This window comes from Primulina eburnea, chromosome 1 (assembly GCF_022965805.1).
Source record: "Primulina eburnea isolate SZY01 chromosome 1, ASM2296580v1, whole genome shotgun sequence".
NCBI classification, from domain to species: Eukaryota; Viridiplantae; Streptophyta; class Magnoliopsida; order Lamiales; family Gesneriaceae; genus Primulina; species Primulina eburnea.
Genome location: NC_133101.1, coordinates 65,450,324 through 65,477,495, shown reverse-complemented (window position 1 = coordinate 65,477,495; position 27,172 = coordinate 65,450,324). Strand labels below are relative to the sequence as shown.

The 27,172-nt window shown below is 37.1% G+C and overlaps 3 protein-coding genes across 5 annotated transcripts; all 3 read right to left on the bottom strand.

Annotated features, from left to right (window-relative positions):
• Positions 1-4,485: 4,485 nt before the first annotated feature.
• LOC140842928 (uncharacterized) lies at positions 4,486-7,671 on the bottom strand. 3 transcript variants are annotated; one of them, XM_073211141.1, is made up of 8 exons: positions 7,490-7,671; positions 7,277-7,376; positions 6,110-7,164; positions 5,954-6,003; positions 5,546-5,800; positions 5,097-5,457; positions 4,892-4,973; positions 4,486-4,809 (listed from the first exon to the last, which is right to left on the bottom strand). In XM_073211141.1, exons 3-8 carry the CDS (start codon positions 6,193-6,195, stop codon positions 4,618-4,620), a joined length of 1,026 nt encoding a protein of 341 aa, XP_073067242.1. In that variant the 5' UTR covers positions 6,196-7,164; positions 7,277-7,376; positions 7,490-7,671; the 3' UTR covers positions 4,486-4,617. The 3 variants fall into 3 exon arrangements, with proteins under 3 accessions (XP_073067242.1, XP_073067237.1, XP_073067245.1); XM_073211136.1 differs by having other exon boundaries at positions 6,110-7,671; XM_073211144.1 differs by lacking the exon at positions 5,954-6,003 and having other exon boundaries at positions 4,492-4,809; positions 6,110-7,667.
• Positions 7,672-11,343: 3,672 nt separating this feature from the next.
• Positions 11,344-14,739, bottom strand: LOC140842919 (uncharacterized). Its single transcript, XM_073211127.1, has 3 exons — positions 14,597-14,739; positions 13,150-13,294; positions 11,344-12,894 (listed from the first exon to the last, which is right to left on the bottom strand). Exons 2-3 carry the CDS (start codon positions 13,289-13,291, stop codon positions 12,185-12,187), a joined length of 852 nt encoding a protein of 283 aa, XP_073067228.1. The 5' UTR covers positions 13,292-13,294; positions 14,597-14,739; the 3' UTR covers positions 11,344-12,184.
• A 691-nt stretch (positions 14,740-15,430) lies between these two features.
• Positions 15,431-19,764, bottom strand: LOC140842913 (beta-glucosidase 6-like). The gene is given in 14 exon segments (XM_073211120.1): positions 15,431-15,726; positions 15,843-15,951; positions 16,039-16,141; positions 16,224-16,255; positions 16,357-16,580; positions 16,711-16,826; positions 16,939-17,194; positions 17,283-17,307; positions 17,310-17,369; positions 17,841-17,912; positions 18,262-18,337; positions 18,471-18,529; positions 18,667-18,733; positions 19,280-19,764. Coding segments are annotated over 14 exon segments (1,521 nt in total). The 5' UTR covers positions 19,427-19,764; the 3' UTR covers positions 15,431-15,551.
• Between the last annotated feature and the right edge of the window lie 7,408 nt (positions 19,765-27,172).

Here is a 27,172-nt window from a genome sequence, read left to right as displayed (position 1 = left end):
CTTTTCTGAGGGCGGTAAACGCGGCCCTTTCTCGGCTTGTTTCGGTCGCTCCAGCTTTCTTCTTTCTTCACAAATGGCCATAGCTCTTTCCAAGCTCATTGCCAACGGGGCATAAGGGAAAGGTCCAGAACCTCGGCTCCGTTCCTCTGTTCTTTCTGCAGGCCTCTTCCTACTTGGTTCCATTTTCTCTTTCCCCTTATTTTTATCATCGGGTCGGATATCCACTCGCCTTTGCCTTTGTGCATCCTCAAGATTCACGTATTTCTCAGCTCGGCTCAGGAGCTCATCATAACTTTGAGGGGGTTTTTTGACTAAGGAGTTGAAGAATTGTCCCCCTCGGAGCCCTTGTGTGAAAGCATTTACCAGAGTTTCCGTTGCTGCAGCTGGGACCTCCAAGGCCGCACTGTTGAATCGCCTAATGAAGTCCCTCAGTGAATCTGTATCTCCTTGTTTCAAATTGAACAGACCCAATGAGGTTTTCAAGTATTTCTTACTTGTAGCATACTGGTTTATGAATAGGGTGCTGAATTCTCGAAAGCTGGTAATGGAATGTGGCGGGAGCAAATCGAACCACCTCTGGGCGGGTCCCACTAGGGTGGTAAGGAAGACCCGGCATTTGACCCCATCTGAGTATCGGTGAAGCAAAGCAGAATTATTGAACCTTCCGAGGTGTTCTTCGGGGTCCGTACTTCCATCATAATCCTTGACGGTCGGTTGACGGAAATTAACGGGGAGGTCTTCATTTAGTATCTCGAGGGAGAGTGGGCTTTCTCTGTCCAATACGGGAGGTCGGCCCCCCATCCGCCTGCCAAGCCTCCTGACTTCCTCCCAAATGGCTTCCATATGCTCAGGAAGAGGGGGAGGAGGGGGAGGAGGAGGAGGAGGTTGTTGTGGCGGTGGTGATGGAGTACGATTTCGACGGAGGGCCTCATTCACAGACCTATTAATCAACTGGGCCAATTGGTCTAGACTAAGATCAGCCACACCTCTGCCTTGGCCACCTCCGGGACCTCGGTTGCCATCTGCATGGCCCTGGTTGCCACCTCCGGGACCTCGGTTGCCATCTGCATGGCCCTGGTTGCCACCTCCGGGACCTCGGTTACCACGCGCAGGGCCTGTTCTTATACCTGTTCGTCCCCACATGTCTACGTCTTCTCAGTATATTCCCACAGACGGCGCCAATTGATATCGCTGAAATCGGTGATGCTAGCTGGGAAGTCAGATCCCTGCTTGGAGAGCTCGGACCAAACGTTTGAACGCTATCTGGGAGGTCGGATCTTCCCCTTGGGAGCTCGGATCAGACACCTCGAAATCCAGAAACACAAACAAGAGTGTTAGAAGGGGGCCGGAAGGTTGTTCCGGCGTAGCCCCTCCGACGCTCAAGTCAGAAAACTGAGAGAGAAAACTGTGTGTGTAAAGAGAATGTGAAAAAGTATGAATTGAATAAAACAACGAACGGAACCTGGTATTTATAGGAGAACAATAGAGTCCTAGTTTTGGTAGGTTTCGATCTCCAGAATCTCCGGAAGATTTGATTAGATCTTCACCCAGATTTGATTTAGATATCTGATGGGCTTTACTTTTCTGGGCTTTGATCTCCGTGGGCTACGCACTTCGCATCTGAGGAAGGGCTATTGTAGGCATGAGCCCACGTGAAGCCAGGACCGCATGGGAGCTCGGCTCGGGAGCTCAGCCAACGCGTCTCATACCGTCCCGATATCGCAACGTATGAGGTCGGCTCGGCATCTTGCTGGGAGGTCGGCACGGGAGATCGGCATGGGACCTCGGCCACCCTCTCTAATCGACGGTCCTGCTGACATGGGAGGTCGGTTGGGATGACCTCCCGGATGACCTCCCGCGGATGACATCAAGCGCTCCTCTGAGCGCTGGGCTTCCCACGAGATGGGCTATCGGGAGTGGGCCGAGCCCATCCTCCATCCGGGGGTATCAACAGCCGACATCAGTGTCGACCCCTACCACTTGATCAGTCCAAATATACTTTTCATCGATCCTTTTTTGTCAGTGTCCAAATTTTGAATTTTAGATGCTCACCATTAAAGTTCATTTGATATCTTAAGATCGATTGGTCCCAATAGAAAATGGAGAACATATACTATGCAAGAAAACAAACATTTCCTGCAACTGACGATGTTAACAACTTTAAACTTTTGAAGTGGATTGAGACATCCATGAAATAAAATAAATCATGATCTAAAACTAATTCAGATATTCTAGTTAATATTTTCATATATTTCTCCTTTACAAAAACTTCTATAAGACTATATATTTTATAAGTCGTTTTTTTAAGACGACCTATCTATCCAGCTCATTTCAGATATGGATCGGGTAAGCCCTCACAAGAGACCTACTTTTTCTACTTTCATATCTCATGATTTACCCACCCCCCTCTTGATATCCTTGACACTCATTATGAACACATATGCGATCACAATTTACTTGACGTCTATTTATTGGATATACAATAGCGGAACCAGGAGTATAAATCTACCTATGTTATAGTTTAAATTCTGGAATCATTTATATTTTGAATCGAAAAACCAATCTAATATCAAACTAATATTTAATTTTTTTAAAAAAAATTGGGTAACCCGGATATCTATATACATGGTTGTGCTATTATATAGATATTCAATTTCATCACATCTAATACGTGAACTTCACCCCGCAAGACTCACATAAAATCCCATAATGGTACCTAACAGTCAATTATATATACTCACACTGCATATTTTCGTAAATTTGTACGAAAAATTTGTTTAGTTTCATTTTCTTCCCATGCATTAATGCCACATTATCTTGATATTGGATACAATCCATTTGTAAGGCCAATGCCACGCGATATCTACCCTCACAAAACACACAGTTGGAATATCGAAAAAATATCCATTTCCATGTGTATATATATATATATATCACTGGTTTCCTACTATTTCCACCACCTCAAAGCATACTTAAGCTTCTTCTTTCTCCACTTCGTTTCCAATTTCTATATACTAATTTCTCTTTTGTTTACCAATGGATTTCTTCTCCAAATTTCAGAAAACTGATCAAGCCAATCCAAATTCTGATGACCAGAAGCCAGACTCCTCAAGCTATGCCCCTGAAACCACCGCAGCCACTGACACTTATTCAAGTGGCCACGTTACCAAAGGAGCTGATGCAAGTGACGAGTATGAAAAGCCGGGGTCCTATGGGGATGGCACCACTGAGGTTTACTCAGACAAGCCATCAGGTGGTGGGGATGCAGTAGGAACTTACGGAAGTGAAGAGTATGATCAGTCTGGAGGGGGATATGGGGAAGATACGGAGGATGGTTATTCAAAGAAGCAGTCATACGGCGGTGCCACCACTGGAACTAATGAGTATGAGCAGCCCGAAGGGGGTTATGGGGAGGATACGGAGGAGGGTTTCTCGAAGAAGCCGTCTTACGGTGGCGCCACTACTGAAACTGATGAGCATGATCAGAAGCTTGAAGGAAGGTATGGGGAGGATACGGAGGAGAGTTTCTCTAAGAAGCCGTCATATGGCGGCTCGACCACTGGAACCGATGAGTATGAGAAGCCTAAAAGGGAATATGGGGAGGAGGCAACGGAAGACGTATCAGCGAAGCCATCGGGAACAGAAACTGATAACTATGGAAAGTATACGTCGACGGAGGATTTCTCTTACACTCCGTCAGGAGACGACGCTACCACTGGAGCTGATTCTGGAGAGGGGTATAACGCCTTCGATGCATCGGAGAGTTACTTAAAGAAGCCGTCAGGAGGCTACGGTGCTACCACTGGAAATTATGCCAGTGATGATAAGTATAACGAGTGAGAAGCTGGAAACGTCGAATTTCACAAAAATGGCTGGGGATTCCATGCTATAACATACGTATTATATATTCCAACAAAGAAAAAAGAAACAAAAATGGAGTTTTCATTAATGGTTTATGATTCTATTTTGCAAGTTTGTGTATTGCCTTGTGTGTGTGAATTTTATTTTTATATGTTTTAATTTGTGTATCGATGTTGTGTTGTGCCTATAAATAAAAAATTATCGGAATATATTTCACAGATCAATTTATTTAAGCTTCGATTTGTTAATATTATGGAGTACTGGCAAGCTTGTGAAGCACTCATGCAAAAGGCAATTAGGATGATGGTCTAAACTTCCAACAACGCTCACAGCGGCATTTAATTCCACACCCAAGTTGAGGGCTGGTGACGGTCAAATTTCCAAATATAACTTTCATTTAAAATTTAAAATATATTAAAAATTAAAGTTATCATGAATTTCTGTCACCTTATTCACATTTCCAAAACCAAGGATTTCTAGATTCGCCAATAATCGATTGTTTAAAGTAAGGCTGCAAAAATATTGAGTTTCGGTCCCAATACCTATATTTTACCACTAAAAGACTTTTGGTGTGATGAAAATATGCATGCAACCATGTCACACAGTGTCTCGTGATGAAAGTGAGAGAGTATGGTTAAAGAATGTTGTTGCATTTGGACTGAATACATATGGTTTGATGTTATATGCTCAATCAAATAAGTGTTTCTTCAGTGGTTTGGTTACACAACTGCAAGTTTTGTGAATTTCATTTAGAATTCAAAAGCACAAACAAGTAGCTGGAAGTTTCCCTGTAGATCTTATTTTATTTGCTCTCTCTTTCGCTTTGAACTCCTCGTTTCTGCGAGTCTCCTCTGCTTGTGCTTTAGCTCCTCTTGCAATCCCTTCGATTCTAGTGATTGAATCACGGTATCTTTGCATGGCTTTAAGTCTTCTCCTGTCCAATTCAGCCTGAAAATTTGTAATCTATATATTCAGCTTCTAAGTAATCTCAAGTACTAGTGAGTGGATCGAAGGGTTGAAAAGAATTAACCTCTATTCTTTCTATTTTGCGTTTAGCCTGTGCCTTCTTTTCAGTCCCCCAGTTTTCGACATTGGCCATCATCTTCTCATACCTAAAACAACTTGCATTATATGCAGGTCTAATTTGTAGTATCTGTAAGGTTTTTTTAAATGTTCACTCACACCGACACACACGAGCGTGCAATACTTGTCCTTCAAACTAGAAATAACAATACCTTTCCTTGATGCTAACCATCTCGGTCTTTTCCCAAGAATCTGCCTTAGCATTCCCAGGTCCAGGTTTTATTGCTTTCTTTATTCTGTTCTGATTAACAGGTTTAGTCATGGACGATCCTATTGGTGGATGATCAGGTATTGGCAACGAGGTCTCAGGCTTTTTCCTGTCTATCATATTCATATCCAAATTTTTATCTGCAAAAGATGGAGACCTTGCTGTGGACTGGGCACGTTCAGCTGCCCTCCCTAGTGCTGGATTTTCAGGTTTGGCAGTAATATCTTCAAAACTTACTTTCTTCTTGACGGGTGGGGCTTTCTCAGGTATCCTTTTATCTCTGAAACCTGTCTTTGGACTTTCCTCTGCGTGCATAATTTATCTCTTGATGCCAGAAGACAGAAAAATGGTAGTTCACTTGTAGCCCGGAGGTAGGTCGGATTAGAATCTTACCAGATAGTTTTAGTGAACTTTTGCGTGGTTCAGGCACAATTTCTGCAACTTCTGCTTTGCTATTCAACGAGTTTAAGGGCTTATCAGGGTCATATGTTGTCCCTTTGTGGTCCTTGGTTCTTGAATCATCAAGTGATTGAACAGCAAAAGCTGCTGCTGCAATTGCTGCGGCATAATCAGCGGTGCTATAATCGTAATCCCCACTCATTTGTCTAGCAAAAGATCTCCCAACCCAGCTCAGGGTTCTTTTCTTCTCTGCAACACATAGCACCAAGTTATGTTCATCGGTTCATGACCCATACAGAATTACTAATTTTCTTTGAAACAGCATAACTTGCGCATATATTAAACTTGAGGATAATTGGCCACATAATCCATTTTTCAGTTTCATGTTAAATACTGGAATACCTCGAAGGATTGTGGATTTCCCAATTAGTATGATGTTGTGCTGCTGATCTCTTCTGTGTTAATTTCTTGTTTACCATTAAAAGACCTTTCTCTAGAAAATGACTGTGGTGATAGAGAATTAGTTTATGAAGGCAATATATAATATAGTCGAGTTACCTTGTTTGCTCGATCAAACTCTCCGTTCTTTGCGAAGGGACATTTTTCTGATCTTTGTTAGATGAAAAAGTATAGGTTATTCCCATGGTTCGTTGGGTTATTTGAAGGACAAACAGTTTAAAGAGATTACGTAGTTGGATGAGTGCACTGCTATAACAAAGTTTTGGAGGAAAGCAACATGGAATATGTGCTTTGGATGCGAGGATTGGTTTTGAATCTTAGAACTCTTGATGAACAAGCATCCCTTTCCTCTTGCTTTCGGTCACTTGCAAGGGAAAAGCCTATCAAACTCTTTGCGCTAATTCCCAATTACGTTCTAAACAAGATTTGGTTCCAATTGAAAGCCAGTGGATTTAAGAATTAGAGAGCCAAAAAAACATTGTAAAGTATAAGTAGAATTTATTCCTTCCTTTTGTATTTCTTTAGACACATCAAACAAGGAACATCCAAAGATGATTCGTCAAGAGTGAAACATAATCTCATATGCTACAATTAGCGTAAAATGGTGTTCGAGGTTGGCACAAACCCACCCCCACACCTAATTAAGATGAATGATAATGATGATGATAATATACAAAACCAATAAGTTTTAAGAAAACCATACCTTTAAAAACTACTAATTCTATAATTAAAAAAAAAAACTTGCTAACTAGTTTCTAGAAACTTGAAAATTTAAACTGAAAAAACCTAACAAATAGTCTAAAGTGTAAACCAAAATTTTCCTAGTTAGCACATGCTGAAGCCTTGAATCCTTTAATTGTAGCAAAAACTATAGAATCAGGAGCCACAGATGGGTGGCGCATTATCGACAAGCTGCGGATTCATGTCGGGAATTTCTGATGATTCAGTGAGCTTCAGCGGTGTTCCATTCAGCAGCGACACATCACTCTGAATATTGCCATCTTGGGGAGTCGAATGGTACTCTTTCCTCTGTGTATTGTCCCCGTTATCTTCCAACTACGTCCGGTATTGAGGTGTAAGTTCATGTCATTCATCACTGAAACTTCAAAGGTTGTAGAATTTGACATGTTGATGAGCATTGTTGTGATTCCATCCTAACAAATTCAAGCACAAAAATTTAGGCCTTGCCGGAGCAAGAAAAGAATGTTCGACTCTTCTATTAGAAATTAATTAATAAATTATGGGTTGCAAGAAAATCCAGCTTACCGAGTTTTTGGAGCAATGAGTATAGGCGCGCAAGTAAGGGGAGCTGTCATGAGAGGTAGCGAGCACATTTTTTCCCATCAAGTGGTGCCACAAAAGAGCACTGCCAAAAAAAAAAAAAAAAAAAATCAGCAATCAAACGAAAATGTTAAAATTATGAAATGAATCTTTATTTTCTTAAAAGGACTATGAATCAATGCAAGCTTTATTACTCACCCATAGTAATCTGGATTAGGGATGAAAATAGTTTATGGATGGACAGTCATCAATTTAGTCTCTTATCGTGAGACATGTACATTTACAAACATAGAACAGAGAGAAATAGATGTACAAAGCAGAATCCATTAGCAAAAGTATGAGAAACATCTTTGCCACCACTGTTGTAAGCCCCTCCTGCTTCCCCGACCCATTAACATACTCTGGCAACTTTAGTTTACATTAATATTTATATGAAGTGATTGCAGAAGGATAGATAGTACGTAGAAATACTACATGGAGAAAACTAAACACTCTGTGGACATTAAATTTTATGCAAGAACCTCATGGGATTCATGACTTTCATTAATTTCAATTTCAAATTAAAAAGTGAAATGACCATAGGATAGCTAGGCACGAGAATTCGTTTATACGTACGTACATTCACATACTCGTAATTAAACAAACTAAATTAAATGCTTTGTTACAAGTGGTACTGTTACGTCGGTAGTTAGTCTGAAAAATCAACTTATATAATCTATAATTTATATAAATCAAATTTCATATCAATGTTAGATATTCCTAATATGCATTCATTAATTAAACTCCATTTATTTGTTGATGACATTAGGCATACCTTCCCTTTTTTCTTTTTTTCTTTATATATATATATATATATATATATATATACACAAAAATATTCTTTATATTTCTTTTCTGTTCGTTGCAACGAGGATTTGTGTAAATAAGTATAATGGATGTAATCGCAGACACTATCACCTCAACTTAGGTTCATGGCCATTCCTTGATTCACATACGTAAGTCAGAGATAAAAAGAAAACAAGGTAAATAAATTTACATTAGATAGATCCGACAGTTTCCAGACTATATTTTGATCTTCCGAGCTACCTGCTCCCACCTGCTAGTTTGCTTTTTCTTCGAATTATTCAAAGAATGCAAGCGCGCAAAACAGGCCTGGAACAGCAATTCCAAATGACCGTGCAATAAAAAAGAAGAAAAAGAAAGAAAGAAGCCCAAACACCACCGATATGATGAAACTTTGTGAATTCTGAGACAATATGATCTCAGAAACAGAGTCCACAATCCCCATTACGAGTCACAAGAAAAGGTCGAGAAAAGGGCACTGATTTTCTTTTCTTTTCCTTCTAAAACTGTAAGAAATGGAAAGGGCACGATCGTGATTGATGACGGGTTGACGGTTAGTTGTGAAGAGGGTTGGGGCCAGAAGGGACTAATCTTTTCTCAACACCAAATCTTGGGGCAACGTCATCTGGCGGCTGTCGTGGACAGAAGCATATTCTATGTAGGCGGTAGCATATGGATGGCGGAGGTTGGGCAGAGAGGGGGTGGCAAAAATGGTCGCGCCACCCTGCATGCAGAAGGTTGTGGTGGTTCAATTTGGATTGGGACTGGATGGAGGAGACGATGATAATTATGAAGAGAAGAAAGAGCATAAACACAAGAGTATTCTTCATGATTGACGATGTTTTGTTTGTGTAAAATGGTTGTGTGTATTTGTATGATAGTTGACAACTAGCCATTTGAAATGATCTAAGAAGATGCTATATCATAAATATATTACCTTTTTCTTTATCATAAATAATATAAAGTATTAAATCTGAAAGTTTATAATCAATAACTACCGCCCATAATCAGCTATCCTTTCTGTACTTAATTTTTTCAGTTATCTTTTTTGTATTTAATTTATGTATACTATATCAAGCATGAGGATATTATAGTTTTAACACAAGATAAAACTATATATGTTGTAGGTGAAGTGATTATTTTAAGAACTTACTCTCAATGGAAAAAATTTGGAGTTAAGCGTGGGTAGACATGAGATGCATGAAGGCATATAGTATTCCATCGTTGAGCTAATGTCAAAGAAGTAATAGAGGCACTAAAGAGGATGAAACCGGAGAAAGCAGTTGGACTGGATGAGATCAATTGAGGTATGGAAGTGTCTATGCGAAGATGAGATCCAATTGCTGACTAGCTCTTTAATAAGATTTTAGATACCGTAATAATGCCAGAATCTTGGAAAATGACATCAGAAGTCCTACTATGAGATAGAAGAATGCCTGCGACATTAAAAACAAAATGTTATAAGACTATTCAACTATGCTTTATGACTCGAAGTGTTGGGCCACTACAAGACTACATATACATAAGATGGTGATAACAAGATGTGCATGTAAAGATGTATGCGTGAGAAAACATGCAAAGATAAAATTATGAATTAAAAGATTACAAGCTATTTAGGTGTAGTCCTCATAAATGATAAGATTAGGAAAAGATGTCTAACATAGTTTGTTCATATGAAGAGGAGACCAAACACAAGCGACCCTAAACTAGAGAGTCTTGACCAATTTGAAAGATCGTTTACTGTAGTTGAAATAACTGAATTTCGATTGTTTGATCAAGTAAATGAAACTCAGTGGACCTCAATCTGACATAATATAGATTGTCATGTTATAGAAAAAAGTAGAATAAGAGGTGGATTATTGAAACTTAGATAAAAAATGCTTAAGGAGGATATCTTATATCTTAATTTAAGAGTTGTCATGTGCAAAAATAGCTTAGTTTGGATAATCAATATCAATGTAGATGGCCTCACTACTAGCGAACATGTATGATGATGATGAAACATGTGATTTCGTACCCATAAAAATAGAATTCATAATATTCTATTTCAATACGTCATTTGAAAACTATAAAAAAAAATATGATATATATAATATATGCGTTTGGGCCGGTAACCATATGTAGATATGTCCATGGAGTAGGACTGGGTCAGGCTTGCTGGTAACTATACGTGAAGGACATGGGAGTCAGGTCAAGGGCAGATTCCGAGCCTAACCAGGCCTGGGCTGCTGGCCTACCACTACAACCGACCAATTCCGGGATGGGGTTGCTGTCAATATCCAGAAAGGAATTTGACAAGTCTACATACATGCCCTTTATTATTGTCTCATAAGGGACCAAACGATGGCTTGAAGTCTTAAGTGTGTGGTGTGTGTGTTATATGATTTGAACTTTGACGAACAGCCTCCATATCTAATATAACAGAAGGGGAGAATATATATCCCACTTCCAATTCTATATAATAACTATTGCTAATAAAACTTCTCGGGTATGATATCATAACTTCACATTAATGAAGATAAAGGGAATTTAGAATCTACAAGTAAACGGAACGCAATCATGACACGTGAAAAAATGGGATGGAATTAAAACTTATAACTAAGTCCGAAGGCTTGCTGTTTAGCAATATTTCAAAGCGCATTAGCCTGAATCTTTGAAAAAACCAGCTAGAAAAGAACTGGCAATGACTATCCTCCTCACTCTCTACGGGAGCTGGAAAATTAAGATCGAGTAGCTTAGGCGTCGTTACAGGACTTTGATCGACATTTTCCATGCGACCACCGATAAAATGGGTCCTCTTGTGTCCACCTAAAAGCCTGACCATTCTTGAAAACTCTCCTGCAGAATGGACAAACATGCCCTTTGTTTTTCTGAGGATTGACAATACTCTAGGCATATTCAGATGGAACGTTACCGTTTTTTCTGAAATCAGTAGAATAATCTGGGTTCGCATTTCTTTCATATACGGATTCATTACTTCTCTTAAGGCAGGGTACGTGCCCTCGGCCGAGAGCATGGCAAGAGTTGAAGGTCTTTTTGCAGTTCAAACACGCGGATCATACTTGCATGTTTGAGATTTGTACTACTTTACTTATTATTGACTCATTTTCAAAATTTGAGAATACGCGAGATGATAGCTATATTATAGATTGTTAAATTTAGTCAGATATATTTTTATGTTGTATTGAATGAAGAGGCGAGGCAGACGCTTAATTAATTTTCTTTTTTGAGCAGAAAAATCATTAATACATTTTAATAAATTGTTACAAACGAAACTTGATACGATTTATTTTTTCGTTTTTATTTACAATGCGGGGAATTCTAAGTTTCCAAAGAAGCAAGTGACGTTTTCTTTATCTCGAGCCGAGAAGATTTGGCGAACCAAATTTGATCCACCCACGAAATAAAAATTTAAAAGAAAAAAAAAATCTACGTCAACGGCTTCTGCTATCAAATTCCAGAAACTCTTATTTATCTACATGGCCATTGCCATTCCAAGTTCCGTCGCATTGAATTAAGCTATCATCTGCACAGATATTTTCCGACTCAGACGACGTGCTTTGCCCACGGCTACAATCCAAATCTTGATTACCAGACGACTCAATTATGGAGTCATCACGTGCCCCTCCAACTTCACATAATTCTCCACAGGCTCCCACTTGTTCATCATCAGCAGCATGGTCGTCATCATCATCATCATCATCGAAGTCATCTTCATCATCCATATCTGAATCCATCAAATGCGATCGGTTCTCACACAAATCTCCTCCATGACCATCTTTCCACTCATCGTCATCACTATCTATCTCCAGCAACAAAGACCGGTTTTGTGTAGCCCGCTTCCGGAGCATGAAGACATTGAAATAATAACTAACTATTTCATTTTTCGTTCGCGTTGGGAAAGCTGCACTGAGGTGTTTCCAAAAATTTCTACCACGTGACCTGGGATTAGAGAATATGATCTCATGGAAAAGGTGCTCATCATTTGCATTCCACCTGCATGCCACTTCCTCACCCATGTCATAAAAACCCAGCTCTGAGAAACTCTCTTCACCAATGACCTCTCTGAATGTTTCTCTCGCCCCCTTCACATGTTGACGCACACATCTCAATGGATCCCACATCTGGGCAGCAACAATCTGTTCTGCCTTGTCCAACTTTAGCTCCATTTACAGTTGAATCATCAGGCATTGGAGTAACACAAGTTCCCATAAGCCTTTGCTGCCTGACATCAGAACCCAAACAATCTTTATGAAGGTTCATGTCCCATGGCAGAACTTCAGCTTGATGATCTGGTCCAACAGAAACTTCTTTACTAACAGAACTGAGTAGAGATGATTCAAAATTTGAATCATCGGGGATTGGTACAGTACATGTTCCAGTTGGTTTTTGCTGCGTACGGTTGCCAGAATTGAAGTAATGTAATGAATCAGTAACATTCACACCCCAAGGAAGACCTTCAGCTTGACGATCTGGTCCAATGGGAGTTTCTTTTCTAGGAGAACAATTGAAAAACGAAAAGTATGGATTCTCCAACTGTTCTGGGAACTGGAAAGGTATGCTGAAGTCAAAATATGGTCGAAAATAAGACCCGAACGTGGCATCCTCCAGCCCTGTATCTTCCTCGCTACTGCTGCTGGTGACCCATGATAACGGAGCACTTGTCTCTAATTCCTTGTCATCCACAGGTGCAGTATCAGTGTGGCTATCGTAGAGCCTCCTATCATGTTGTAACTTATAATAGCCGCTATCAGCTTCACCTGGCACGCAGTAAAATATGATGAGAAGATAAATAAAGATTGTTCAAATGTAGTAAGAGAAAAGATTAAAAGACAGACATCAAAAACTAGTGCAGATCAGATTTTATGCTCATAAAGCAGAAAACCACAGCCTTCTTCTAGTACAAATTAAGAGGAGCATATTCTTAAAAAGCTCCGCTATAGAGAACCGTAGCCTAATAAGCTCCGGATAAAAAAATACTAATAAAAAAAACAACGTCAAGAAGCAGACTTTACCGAAAGAGTCAGTGTTCGGAGAAGTAAAAGCAGAGGGAAAATCCTCTTCACAAAGAATTATTTTATTTTCCTGATCGAATTGTTTATGTTGCTTCAAAGAAAGCTCCGGAAATTCTTCTTCAAAAGGACGTTTCACTCCCATCCTCTGAAAAGAAAGCCAAAAGGATAAACAACTCTAGACATAGACAAATAGTCCTTGTTAAACTATGATGAAATCGGTAATTTTGTAAAAAAAATGCAAAGGTAGAAAAGATCAAGTAAAATCTCATAAATTGCGAGCATAAATGACCTATAAGAGCAAGTAATAAGAAAAACAAGCCACAATCCGACAGAGATCCAAGATATGTCCAAAACCTCAAACCATGAATTTGAATTTGGAGCAGCAACCACCAAACAATTATTCTCCGTTATATTATATCGTACAGTAAAGACAGAATAACTCAACCAGCCATATTTGGCTACAGCAATTTTATAATTTCAAGCCTTGCTGCCAATTAAAAAACACAAGGTAGCGACTCATTGTGTATACAAACGTGCTTTATTTTCTCAGCATCAGATAACAGTTAAAAAAATTGTTCTAATCATGATTCAACAACATTTGATTTCACACATTATATCAAGTGTGCAATAGCTCCCATGCAAAAAAAAAAAAAAAACCAAAAACAAAAACAAAAAGATGCACAAGGGAATGCTCCATCATTTTATGTCAAAGTAATAATGAGGCATAAAGATCAGTCACTAACAAGCAGAAAAAATAATAACAATAAAATCAATCAGTTAAACCCAGATCGGACAGCGGACAGCCAGTGTTTATAGCATGCAAACAAGGACAACCATGCTAATAACAAGCAGAATTAAAATAATTAATATTTAAATAAATAACATATATAGTTTTTAGATTAATTACAAACATAATAATAAACCCAATTATTTAGAATAAATATTACCAACAGATTAACAAGCCTTCCAATCAATTTATAGCAGAAAGAAACAGATCTTAGAACCAGCCCCAATTTCAATTTCAAAAAAAAAAAAGAAGCAGCAGCCCCAATTTCACGAAAAACCCTAACTCTAGATTAAAAAATTCGACACCGAAAACAGCAAAAAGGATATCAAAATGCAATTCAGAGACAGTCAGATCAGAACCCTAAATCAATTTACGAACATAATTAGCTATAATATCAGTAAAACAAATTGAATACGCAAACCCTAGATGGTAAAAGGTATCCGAATAAAGCTGAAACTTTTGAATCTAGTAGCAAGGGATAGCCCCTAGAATAAAGATTAGAAATGAAAAAAAAAAATCCAATTAATTGATTGATTTCGGGGATAAAGCTTACGGATCGAAGAATTGAAATCCAAAAACCTAGAATTCGCAGAATCAACGGCTTGAGCTGCAAGAGGATTCAATTGAAAGAGAATGAAATGAATTGAATTAAAAGATTACCAGATTGAAATTATAGGAACAAATTGTTCGAAATTTTAGTCGACGACGTCTAGATTGGATGGAATCGAGAGCGATTTGGGAAAAGTAAAACGCGGTCGGTGTCGTTTTGTAGATGGAGAGGATCCGAATAAGATGACCCGTTTTTAAATTCGCACATGTGGTTTATATGGGATACGGACTGTAGTCCGGATGAGACACTTGAATTTATTTATTTATTTTTAAAAGCAATTTAATTTTCTAATAAGCTTTCACTTCTAATTAAAAAGCATTAAATAACCAAAAAATAGTATAACAAAGAATTATATTATTAAATTATTTTTATTTGTTTATCTATAATTTTACATAATTTATTCGTAAATTATTTATTTCATTCTAATTTTTTTATCTCTCAATCCAATATTATCCACAATTCAAAGAAATTTATTCCACTATTATCTCCCTTGATTTATTTTATGTAATTATATTATTTATTGAATATTAAATTAAAATTTTCAAATTATAAATATTAAAAATATGATACTTATGTACACCCAATATCGCTTGTATATACTGATTAGATAGTATATATACTAAAAAGTAAAAACCAATTAATAGACTTTAAAAACAAAAACAATTGACTTTCAAATATGAGCGATCAATCAAATATGAATTTTTTTACATGAAAACATTTTTTTTTCATCTCCATCGTTTGCTAGTACTCGTTTTTGAATTTAGAAGAAAAGTCAAATGAGAGCAAAAGGTTAATATTTTTGAGTGATTTACTTTTTTGCTGTTGAAAGTACAAAATAGAAAACCTTCAAACTACATGATTAGCTAGTTGAAATACCTTTTACATCATCAGCAGGCTTATAATTATATATACAAAATGAAATATCCCACGTGCACCTTATATGTTGCATGTAGTGATGTAAAGCTAGCCATGCTTTGTTTTGTTTTTCGTTTATACTATTTATTTCTAGGAAGCCAACAAATTCTTGAACCATTTGACAGAATTCTTTGCGTATCTTTTGAGCTGCTTGTCGTGGTAATCCACGTAGTACAAACCAAACCTTGAACTAAATCCAGCTCCCCATTCCCAGTTATCCAACAAGGACCACACGAAGTAGCCTCTCACGTTGCAACCATCTTCCCTGTATACAGTACATAATATCAAATATCGATGAGCCCGCGCCTACAGACATATATGTAGAAAGAAGCAACCAGAAAAGGATTAAACAAAAATGGTCTTCACAAATAATCTTCTTACCTGATAGCTGCTAACAAGTTTGTTAAATAGTCGTTATGATACTTTATTCGCTTCTCGTCTTTGAGCGCATATTTAATGGACACGAATGGGCTGTTTCCGTCATCCATCCCTGCTAAAAAACATAAAAATATTTCATCTATGAATCTTGTTTTGCTAAGTATGAGAAGAAAACGATTTGTTTCTCAACTATAATTACCATTCTCAGTAATGATAACAAGAGGGTTCCTATATTTTTGTCTGATGTAATTCATCAAACTTCTGATCCCGTGTGGCACAATGTACAACCATATAGAATGTGCCTGCCGTACGTCAAACTTAAACGTTTAAAGATCTTCACACAGTAAAAGTAGGGTGTATAAATTTGGTTTTGCACATACATACCCTGTCAGCTATAGGTCTTCCATCTTTAAATGCTGCAAGAAAGAAATTAAAGGACACAAGAAAGTTAATTAATAAACAAAACAACCCCATTAATTAAGGCCGTATTCGAGCACACTTGTTATAACGTACGTACGTAATGTGACAGCACCAGAGTCCGCAAGGGAATCGTTCAGAAGAACCCCGATTAAATTTGTGTTGTTTATGTTGGCATACCAAGTGGTATAGTGATTGATGCCGATGAAATCAAATGAACCCTTTAACAGATTGGATTCGGCTTCAGAAAACTTTGGCAGGCGGCTTCCTACTCTCGTTCTCATTGATTGTGGATAATCTCCTTTTATTATTGGTTCGATAAACCTAAAATCGAACAATTGGAAGACATCCCACGATCAGTAACTGTACGCAGTTCCAAGCAATAGTCTGCAGAACATTTTCTCAATATGTATGTCCAGCTGTACTAAAAAAGAAAAAATTCTTAGTCTTTTACCATCCCAAGTGAAAATCCAGCGCTCTTTGTGTTGCTTCAACATCCTCTGATGAGTTTGTTGCTGGTTCATACCAGAAAGAATCCAAAGCTATCCCGATTGATCCACGTTGTTTTGGCTGAGACAAATAAGATCACACACCACACCACACCACACCACACCACATTATATTAAGATTGTTATCTTTTTGAGATCAGAACCTTATACGTACGATATGTATTTTAATTTACCCGGTATTTGTTCTTATAAATTTGTACCACAGTAGCGTGTGAAAGAAGCACGTTGTGACCGACTATATAAGGCTCGGTTGCTGAGTTTCCAGCCCTGCAAAATGATCGTAAAAGGATGGAGCAACGGCTGGGAGCCTGAAGCCCTACGTCGTAGCCTTGTACAGCAAATGTACGAGGCTCATTGAACGTGATCCAGTGCTTTACCCTGTCGCCAAATTCTTTAAAGCATGTTTCGGCATAGATTACAAAGTCTTTTCTGGTGAAAAGAGTCACAAGATGAAGTTTCGTTTTCCCGAATTTATTTGAATTTCATTGTTGGAAGAAGAAGAAAAATAATCATTTACATGCTTTGTGGGCTCAGCCATCCGTGTATCTGTCCTCTAGAGTTTGAGGAAGATCCCAATGGTAAAGTGTCACATAGGGTTCGATTCCTGCAGACACACGTGTACAATGCAGATATTTAGTTGAGAGACATATTATTTCGTATATTTTAACTGGAAATATATATTTTTTTTAGCTGGCTTGTTCAATTTTGAATTTTGATCAAAAATTTGGTTTTGGCATACTGATTTTTGGTTTTCAACTATTTTGGTCAAATTATTGTTGATGTGACACCAAAAAATGATGGGGTTACTTTAAAAAATATTGACATGATACCAGAAAATGATGAGTTACTTTTGAAAATGATGACTTGTCAAGCTGTTAAGACAATAATTAGATGAAAATAGTCGAAAATTTAAAGTTAATAATAATCAAAACTTGGAACGCTCAATCACATTTTTAAAACATATTATTTAAGTAAGATTATATTTATATAGTGTTTCAAGACTGTCCTGCTAACCTATAACTATATTATTATATATTTATCTAATAATATAGTAGCAGGATTAGGAATATATTACCATTCTCAAGTAATGCGTTGATGAGATTATTGTAATGATAGACACCGGCTTCATTTAGTCTCCCAGTTCCATCTTATAAGAACACATGTAATAAGAATTTAGTAAAAAGCTTCAAATCACATGACATGGTAAATATATATTAATTCACAGTTAATCATGTCTTCCAATTTACGGACTAAGAATCCATGCATTAAAATAATCGAAATATATAACTAAATGTCGACATGCATCAATCGAGCCAATTATCGAGATAGTTGGGAGTATTAATGAAAACATGATTTCGATATGTCGTATATTTGGATACAAATCATATAAATAAAATTTTCATTCTAAAACACAGAAGCAAGGCTAATTAATTCTTTACCCCCATTCCTACAATGATGATGTATTATATATATGCATGCATGGAATTTAATCTTACTAGGGTAAATCCTGGACCAAGCAATGGAAAACCTGTAAGCATCCATTCCCATATCTTTCATAAGCTGTATATCTTCCTGAATTTACCAAATCATAAATTGTAATTCTTTAAATCCTCGTTAGAAAATTAAATATTTTCTCTATTAATTTCACATATTAAGTTAAATTAGTTGGTTTAATAAATTTTGAAAGGGGGAAAAATTCCCTTACACGGTAGAGGTGATAGTGATCATTAGCTACATCAGCATTGCTGTAATCAAGAACTTTTCCTGCCACCGAAAATTTATAATAATTTAATTAATTTTCAAACAATTATCATGGTTTACATTAATTTTTTTCAAAATAATTTTAATAATAGCTTAATTTTCAGAATATATTAGATAAATTCTTCTGTTGTTCTTGTTACCAAAAGTGTGAGCGTATGTATCCCAGATTGTTTGACCCCTTCCATCTTCTTTGACTGCTCCTTCATACTGAAATTCAAGCCAAATATAATTAATCGAGAACATTAATAATAACGGAAACTAATTGTTGTTCAATGATAATATAATACAAAAAGCGACAGAGGGTTGTCTTGTTGGAAAACCAGCTAAGTGACTGGAATAACACACAGTAAAAGCCGACAATCCTAAAATCCAGATAACACACATTAAAGCCGACAATCCTAAAATCCAATAAGGTAATTAAAAGATAATTTATCTGTGATTTCGCACATATAATTAAACATAATATTCTCATGTTAGTTACTGCACGTAGCTCTCTGTGACACTATAACAGTAGAGGTGTCAAAAATGAAACTGACCCATTCGCCAACTCGACACTTGCCGACACAGAAAATACCGGGTTTGGGTTCTATGATTTTCGGGTTCCGGTCGAAACGTAGACCCCAATTCAAACCCACGATATTTTCAGGTGAGTTCGGTTTGACCCGACCCATCTTTTTTCAAAAAAAAAACAAAACAAAATTATATTATACACGCTCTTTCAATTTTTTTTTCGGTCTGCAACGAAATGATTACCTGATAAGCGGAAGATGCTGTCCCAAAAACAAAACCCTTTGGAAAGCTTCCTCTACTGATGTTCTTTCCACAGCATGTTTGAATCCCAAGAGCCACATTAAATGCAAATATCGAAATTAATATCCCTTCTGTCGCCATCTTCCTCATATTCAAAGTTAATTTTTCTGAATTAATACAAAATAAAAAGATGTATATATATATGGATCGAAGCTCTGGTTTTCCACACTACGGAATTATATATAATTATCGGAATTGTTGCGTACGGTAGCTGAGAAATGAGAGAGAACCTTTGTGGTGGTGATGGAGGAGTGGGGGAGTCACACTCGTCGCCAATTATATATATATATATAGAAGCACCCCACGATCGATGATTTCTTGGGATTTATGCTATTTGTTTTGTTTAAATTGTTGTCATCCCCCTTGCCGCCTCATTCTTTTTTCTTGCAAGCCTTGTTACGTCTATTTGTTTTTTTGGACTAGGTTTAGCTTAATTGGTGTGCGCTAGTATTCGATGATCTTTTCGATGTAATCTTCGGTAATTCAATTTCGTATTTAATCATTTCAAAAATGCTAAATTTCTTGTAATTAATTATTAATGAGATTACCTTATAATGAAATTCGGGTAAATGGATATGGGTCTTTTTTTTTCCCGGCACTGAATTAAGTATTATTAAGAAGTCTAGAATTAGGGATGTAAATGAGCCGAACTGTTCGCGAGTTTTTCGGATCTCGACTCGTTAAAAAGCTCGTTCGGGCTCGTTCGCTAAGCTTATCGAGCCGAGCCCGAGCCTTATCTTGGGCTCGACAATTTTGTCGAGCCGAGCTTGAGATTAATGATGTTCGATAATAGCTAGGTTCGTGAGCTCAAAATTGAGCTCGGCTCGTTATGCTGGTTCGTGAGCTCGAGCTCGAGCTCGGCTCGTTTAAGTGGTTCACGGGAGTTGCTGGTATAAAAAAAGGGATATCAGCGACGGTTTATTAAAACCCGTCGCTATTATAGCGACGATTTACATAAAACCGTCGCTATAATAGCTACTGTTATGAGTAAACCGTCGCCGATTAATATCAGCGACGGTTTTAGCAAACCGTCGCTCATAGCGACGGTTTTGGGGTTTAGGGTTTAGGGTTTAGGGTTTTAGCAAACTGTCTATAAATTGTCGCGTTTAGAGTCGTTTGTAACATTTGTACTTAGTCATCTTGAGTTTTTATTAAATGGATATATCCGTTGTCCTTACAATCGAAAAAAATGTCAGAACAAACCATATTTAGACGAAATTACAAACCATTTTTGTTTTCTAATAAAAAGTACAAAATTGTGGATGTCAATCGAAAAAAAAGTCTTGGATACTAAGAACCATTTGTGTTTCCTACGCAAGCCTCGCAAGTTGTGTATTTGACTTATTCAACAACGAAGAGAGCAGAATCAGATTGGATGCATGTGAGTACTCTACGTAGGCGAGCTTATGTCACTGATGTTGAGCCAAATACTGAGCATAATCAAATTGATGCGAACGATGCATTTCAAAACAACGAAAGTGGACCTCATGATATCTCAACTCAATTTCTTTTATCGTCTCAAAATCTAGTCGATGTTAATGTTATGTACGACAACGAAATTGATTTGAACTGAAAGTGAAATAGAAGAGGTTCAATATTCGAGCGACGATGTTCGTGACATTTATTGAATTGTACTTTGGAAAAAATATATATTTCATTAATTATAAATGTTAATGTTTTACAATTATTGAATTTATTTTAGCGAGCACGACATGGCAGAGATCCAACGTCATGGGAGCTATACGTTCACACACATCGACATGCAGATGGATCTTTCGTTGACACGCGATTCGCCTGCTCCACGTAAGTTTATTAAATTTCGTTATTCTCATCAACGTTACATTAAGAAAATTCAATTTGATTCATTTTAAATCAACATCACAGGAGGAGATGTAGCGCTACATGGCTGATTCATTTTGTATGAAACACTTGTATTATTATTTGCAGATTAATAATATGATTATATTTCTCAAATTTTGTTAATTTTTTTTCGATTATACAGCACAATATATTTTTATTTCAGATTTAAATAATTATAACATTTTAAAAAAAACATTTAGCGGCGGTTTTTTGTTCAAACCGTCGCGACATTAGCGACAGGTTTTATAAAACCCATCGCTAATGGCGACAGGTTTGACATACTATCGCTATAATAGCGATGGTCTAAAATAACCGTCGCTTTTTGGCGACGATGTCTGTAACTAGCGCTATTTGCGACAGTTGTAAAAAACGTCGCCGATCAGATCGGCGACGGTTATGCATAACAACGACGGTTTAAGAAAAACGTCGCCGATCCAAATCGGCGACGTTTTTGTAAATACCCGTCGCTATTAGCGACGTTTGTGTCAATACCCGTCGCTATTAGCGACGCTTTTAATCAAAACCCGTCGCTATTAGCGAACCCGAGCCAGGCTCATTAAACAAGATAAACGAGCCATTAACGAGCCGAGCCAGAACTTCATAAATTCCGAACGAGCCGAGCCCGAGCTTCAAACCCGAGGCTCGTAACGAGCTCGAGCCGAGAAAATAATGAAACGAGCCAAGCCCGAGCCAACTACGGCTCGGCTCGGCTCATTTACATCCCTATCTAGAATTATTGTTCTTTTAAGTGAAGTAATATTGTTATTATCTTAACGTTATAGACAAAAAATAACTTAACAAAGTTGGTGAATTTTCATGGACAAAAAATTAATCAGATCGCAATCTAGCTTTCTTTTGGTTAAAAAACAAGGAGAGCAACATATTATCTTTACGTTTTATTCAATATATATATATATATATATATATATATATATATATATATATATATATATATATATATATATATATATATATATATATATAGTGGCGGAGCCAGGAATCAAAATCTACCCGGGTTAGAATTTTAAACTCTAAAATCCTTTAATATTTTAAATTGATCTACCCGGGCTAATATCAAATTTATCCAAAATTATACCAAAATTTACCTATAATTTTTTTAAAAAAAAATTAGCACCACCCGGGCTAAAGCCCGGGTGAAGAATACATTGGCTCCGCCCTTGTATATATATATATATATGTATGTATAGAAATAATCTATAATATATTATAAAACACAAAAATTCTTTGAGATCGTCTCGTTGATCAATTATATGAGACGAATCTCCAATACGATCTGACCCATTAAAATATTATTTCTGACTATATGTATGGATCAAATCGACCGGTCTCACCAATATATATTTGTGAAATCGTCTCACGATAATTTATTCATTATAAAAAGGGAGCACTTTAAAAAAACCATATTGGTATGATCACTTCAAAATTGCAAATTCGCCCTTAACTAATAGCTTATCTAACAAATTTTCTAAATAATTAAATTAAATTTTTTAGATAAATATATGAATAACTTGCAATTTTTTTTTAAAAAAAAAAAGATTAAAAGAATATTAGATCCCTCCTGAAACAAAATATGATAATTGCCCAAAGTAAAATTTATAAAAAGCAACAGAAGGAAGATAAAGATTGGTGGATGAAGACAAAGGAGTAAAAGAAAAGACAAATTGATGTTCAAGTAAAGGAGGAGTGTGTGCATGCATGGCGTGGAATATAAACCCGACCATCATCGCAAAACCATTTATAACCTCTATGTTAACTGCTATACCAAGAAACTTACAAGGTTTTGAACGAAATCAACCAAACTTGTGAGAGTTGTAAACACACAAATATGGGAAACAGAGGCAGCCAAGAAATTTATAATCATGCGCATGCAACATTGCATAACTCAGTGACAGAAACATATGAGCGTGAACTAATAAAGAATGACTCGTATCAACAACATGATTGTTGAGACGTAAATGGTCAGGAGACCCTGTGCCAAAATTTGGAAAAATAATAGTGATAGGCAAACCTGCAGAGTCATCCCCCATTTGAATTTGCCTTCCGCCAGAGTACTCAGAACCGAGAGAGGGGTTGGCAAGATCACTGGTGACATGATGAGAAAGAACTCGAGCCCCAAGCCTCGAACGCCAGCCAACACCTGGAGTTGCCAGAAAAGAAAATTTTCGTCGTTAAGTTTAACAAAATTAATTGGATCCGCCGGATTAACAAACATAAAATTAGGATTAGGAGAAAACACAACATGAGCTTATTTCGTGATCGGAGATGGCTTCCTCCTGGCTGGGATACCAAGTTAGGAAAATTAAACAAGCTTCAGAATAAAAAAAATTGGATAAATCTTCTCTACATAATAATGTTACATTATTAATTTGATGCATGTATAATAAATAAATTTTATCATTAAATTTCACTAATATAACTTTTAGCATGCATGAAAATTTGAGTAGTCGGATAATTCAAGAGGCATGCGATAAAAAGTTAAAATGGCGGTGATATCATAATATGAGACATTAATTTTAGGATAGCCAATTAAAGAAATATTTAATATTGAATAAACATTAAAGATTCAGAATCATTAATCTATTACTCTTAAGAAATAGGAAACTTGCGCTTGGGGCATAGCATTTGCGAATGAAAGAATACATTCATTTTCTGAATATATAATATGGAAAAGCTTGCTGTACAAACTCCCTAATTGTTATATTTATACTAACCACTTTTAAGCTAAAGATCTTAATGTAAAACATGTTTTTATTTATTTACAACAAAAATTTTAATACTCCGGTCCCATCAAGCTTGGAATAAATCAAGCATTACAAGCTTGCATAATGAATATCGGTGATGGCCCTTACTCAACGCCTTTGTGAACAAGTATGCTAGTTATTGCTCCGTAGATACGTGCGCTGTCTAGATTAGCTTGTCCCGAATCTTTTCTTGAACTAGTATATGCTTCATTCTTTCGTGATACCATGGGTTTGCTGCATCCGTTGTCGTAGCCTTTAAAAACTGTTGTAACTGAGGGTGTTGTTGAAAGTTCGTTCAACGACAACGGTTTTTACCCGTTGTGGTAGGTAGCATTTGCGACGGTATATAAAACTGTCGCTAAATTCATTCACAACCGTCTACATATAATAATCGTCTCTAAATTTAGCGACGGTCTACATATAACAACCGTCGCTAAATTTAGCGATGATCAGCATATAAAAACCGTCGTCGTCGTAACATTTAGCGACGGACTTTAATAATGCATTCCGTCGCTAATTTGTTTCGAAAAATAAAAAAAATTCTTTTAATAATTTAATAAATCTAAAAGAAACTAACAATCGAAACTATAATCGTGTAAAAGAGAAAAATTTTAAGTGTTTTAAATGTAAGAGAAAAAAATTTTAAGTGTTGTGAAGAGATAAAATTGTGTATGAGAAAAAATTTAAGTGTTGTGTGAAGTGATAAAAATGTGTATGAGAGAAAAATTTAGTGTTGTGTGAAGTGATAAAAATGTGTATAGAGAAAAAATTTTAATGTGTTGTGTGAAGTGATAAAATGTGGTATGAGAGAAAAAGTTTAATGTGTTTGTGAAGTGATAAAATTGTATATGAGAGAAAAGTTTAAGTGTTGTGAAGTAGTGATAAAAATTTAAGTGTGTGAAGAATGGGAACGTGGGTATTTATATACAGTGAGTTGGCGACGGTTTGTTGTTAAACCGTTAAACCGTCGCCAAAATTTAAATTAGCGACGGTTTGGATTTTATCGTCGCGAAATTTAGCGACGGGTTTTGAAATACAGGTCGCATGTTTTAATTTGGCGACTGTTGCAATTCACACCGTCGCCAAATATTGCGACGGTGTTTTAAAAACCGTTGCTACATTTAGCGACGGATAACATTAAACTGTCGCTAATTTTAAACATGCAACGGTTTGATTTAAAACAGTCGCTATAATTAGCGACGGTTTATTCAAACCCGTCGCTGATCTTAATTGCGCGACGGTTAATGTCAAACCGTCGCTAAAATTAGCGACGGTTGTTTGAAATTCCGTCGCTAAATTTGACAACGTCTTCCCTACCGTTGTTATTTGTCCAAAAACCACACTATTCGACAACGGTTTCTTAAAACCGTTGTCTAGTTTCCAAAAAAACACGCTAATAGACAACGGTTCATAGAACCGTTGTCATTTACCCTAAAACCGTTGTCTTTGACCCCCCCAAAGACAACAGTTGTTTAAAACCGTTTTCTTTGGCCCCTCAAAGACAACGGTTTTAAAATATCGTTGTCTTTGATCCCCAAAAGACAACGGTTTTGGCTAAAACCGTTGTTAAAAACTCTACGACAACGGTTTTGCACAAAAACCGTTTTCGTATGTGTGTTGTTGTATGGCGTTTTTCTTGTAGTGACATATGTCTGGGCGTGCGTGTGACTGTAAGGTATATCAGTCTCTCAATCAACCTACGGTATGAACCAGGGTCATCGAGCGAAGGATCAAGTGAACTCTTTTGCCCAAAGCTATCATCATATTCTTTGTAGCCAACTTCAGATTCTGCTCCATGGGTGTGTCAGAGATCTTAGCACTAGCAAGTCCCTGCTTCTGAAATAAGTTCCAAAGTATACTTCTTTTTTTTCAAACAAAAGCCATTATTCGACCGAGAAACTTCAATTCCAAAGAAGTACTTCCATACTTGTTCCCAAATCTTTTATCTTTATTTTCGAATGCAAGTACTCTTTTAGGCTTGAGATGGAAGGCTAATGATTCCCTGTTATAACTACATCATCAAAATAAATCAATAAAATGGTGATAAAATCATGTTCATCTTTATGAACAAGGAATGATCGTGTTGTGATTGCTTAAAACCAGCTAGCCTCATATGTTGAGAAAATTTCATGTTCCATTGTCTCGCAACTTGCTTGAAACCATACAAAGATTTAGTTAAACGACACACTTTCTCCCCCTCACTTCGAAGGCTGCAACTCTCCCCACGCTGACTTCGAAAACCCTGAGGCCAGGGACGGAGCCACCCCAAAGGCTGAAGACGGCTCCAGCCCAGGCTAGATTTTTGGGCCTAGTAAAAAATATGGATGGATTAGCGACGGTTTTACTATATCCGTCGCTAAATTTTTTGAATTTATTAAAAACTTTAGCACATAGCCCACACTACAAAAAAAAACGGATGGATTAGCGACGGTTTTGACTAAATTCGTCGCTAAAAGTCCGACGGTTTGAACGCAACCGTCGCTTTAGCGACGGTTTTACTATATCTGTCGCTAAAATTACGACGGTTTAATTATAACTGTCGCTATATAGCGACGGTTGCTTACAAACCGTCGCCAAGATCGACGACGGTTTAATCAAAACCGTCGTCGATTTAGATCTGCGACGGTGTTCGGAAAAACCGTCGCTAGTAGCGACGATATCTGTCCGTCGCAACTAGCATTCAGCCCAGTCTCAAATTATTTCCTAGCTACGTCCCTGTCTGAGGCAAGGCCATATAAATTCCCCATCAAGATCCCCTTGGAGAAAAGCATTTGTTGTTAGAGTAGATGCCCTGCAAGCCAACGGTTGGCTAGGAAATTTATTGACTCAAGTGAAATAAACAATCTTTATTTTAATATAATTTAACTTTTAATGGTTTTGTTATACTTTATCTGTATACACATGCAAGCAGCATAGATAAAGTCCTTGATTATGCTTTAATACAAATGAATCGTAATTCGATGTTGAAACTCATTTGTAAACACTGCATATTCTAAATTCGTTCCTAGTCAATTCAGCCGCCTAAAACATGGATAAAGGTCGCTTGAGCTCGAGACTATCATCTGTGATGTTGTGTACTGCGTTTCTTGGTAAGGGCATAGAGATGTCCAAACATACAGATGGGTAGTCATATGATGATTATACCGAACAACCCTCCCTCGGACTTTCCAAGTGGTTATCATTCATCGAGAGGATAAGTTCGTGGTTATGATTG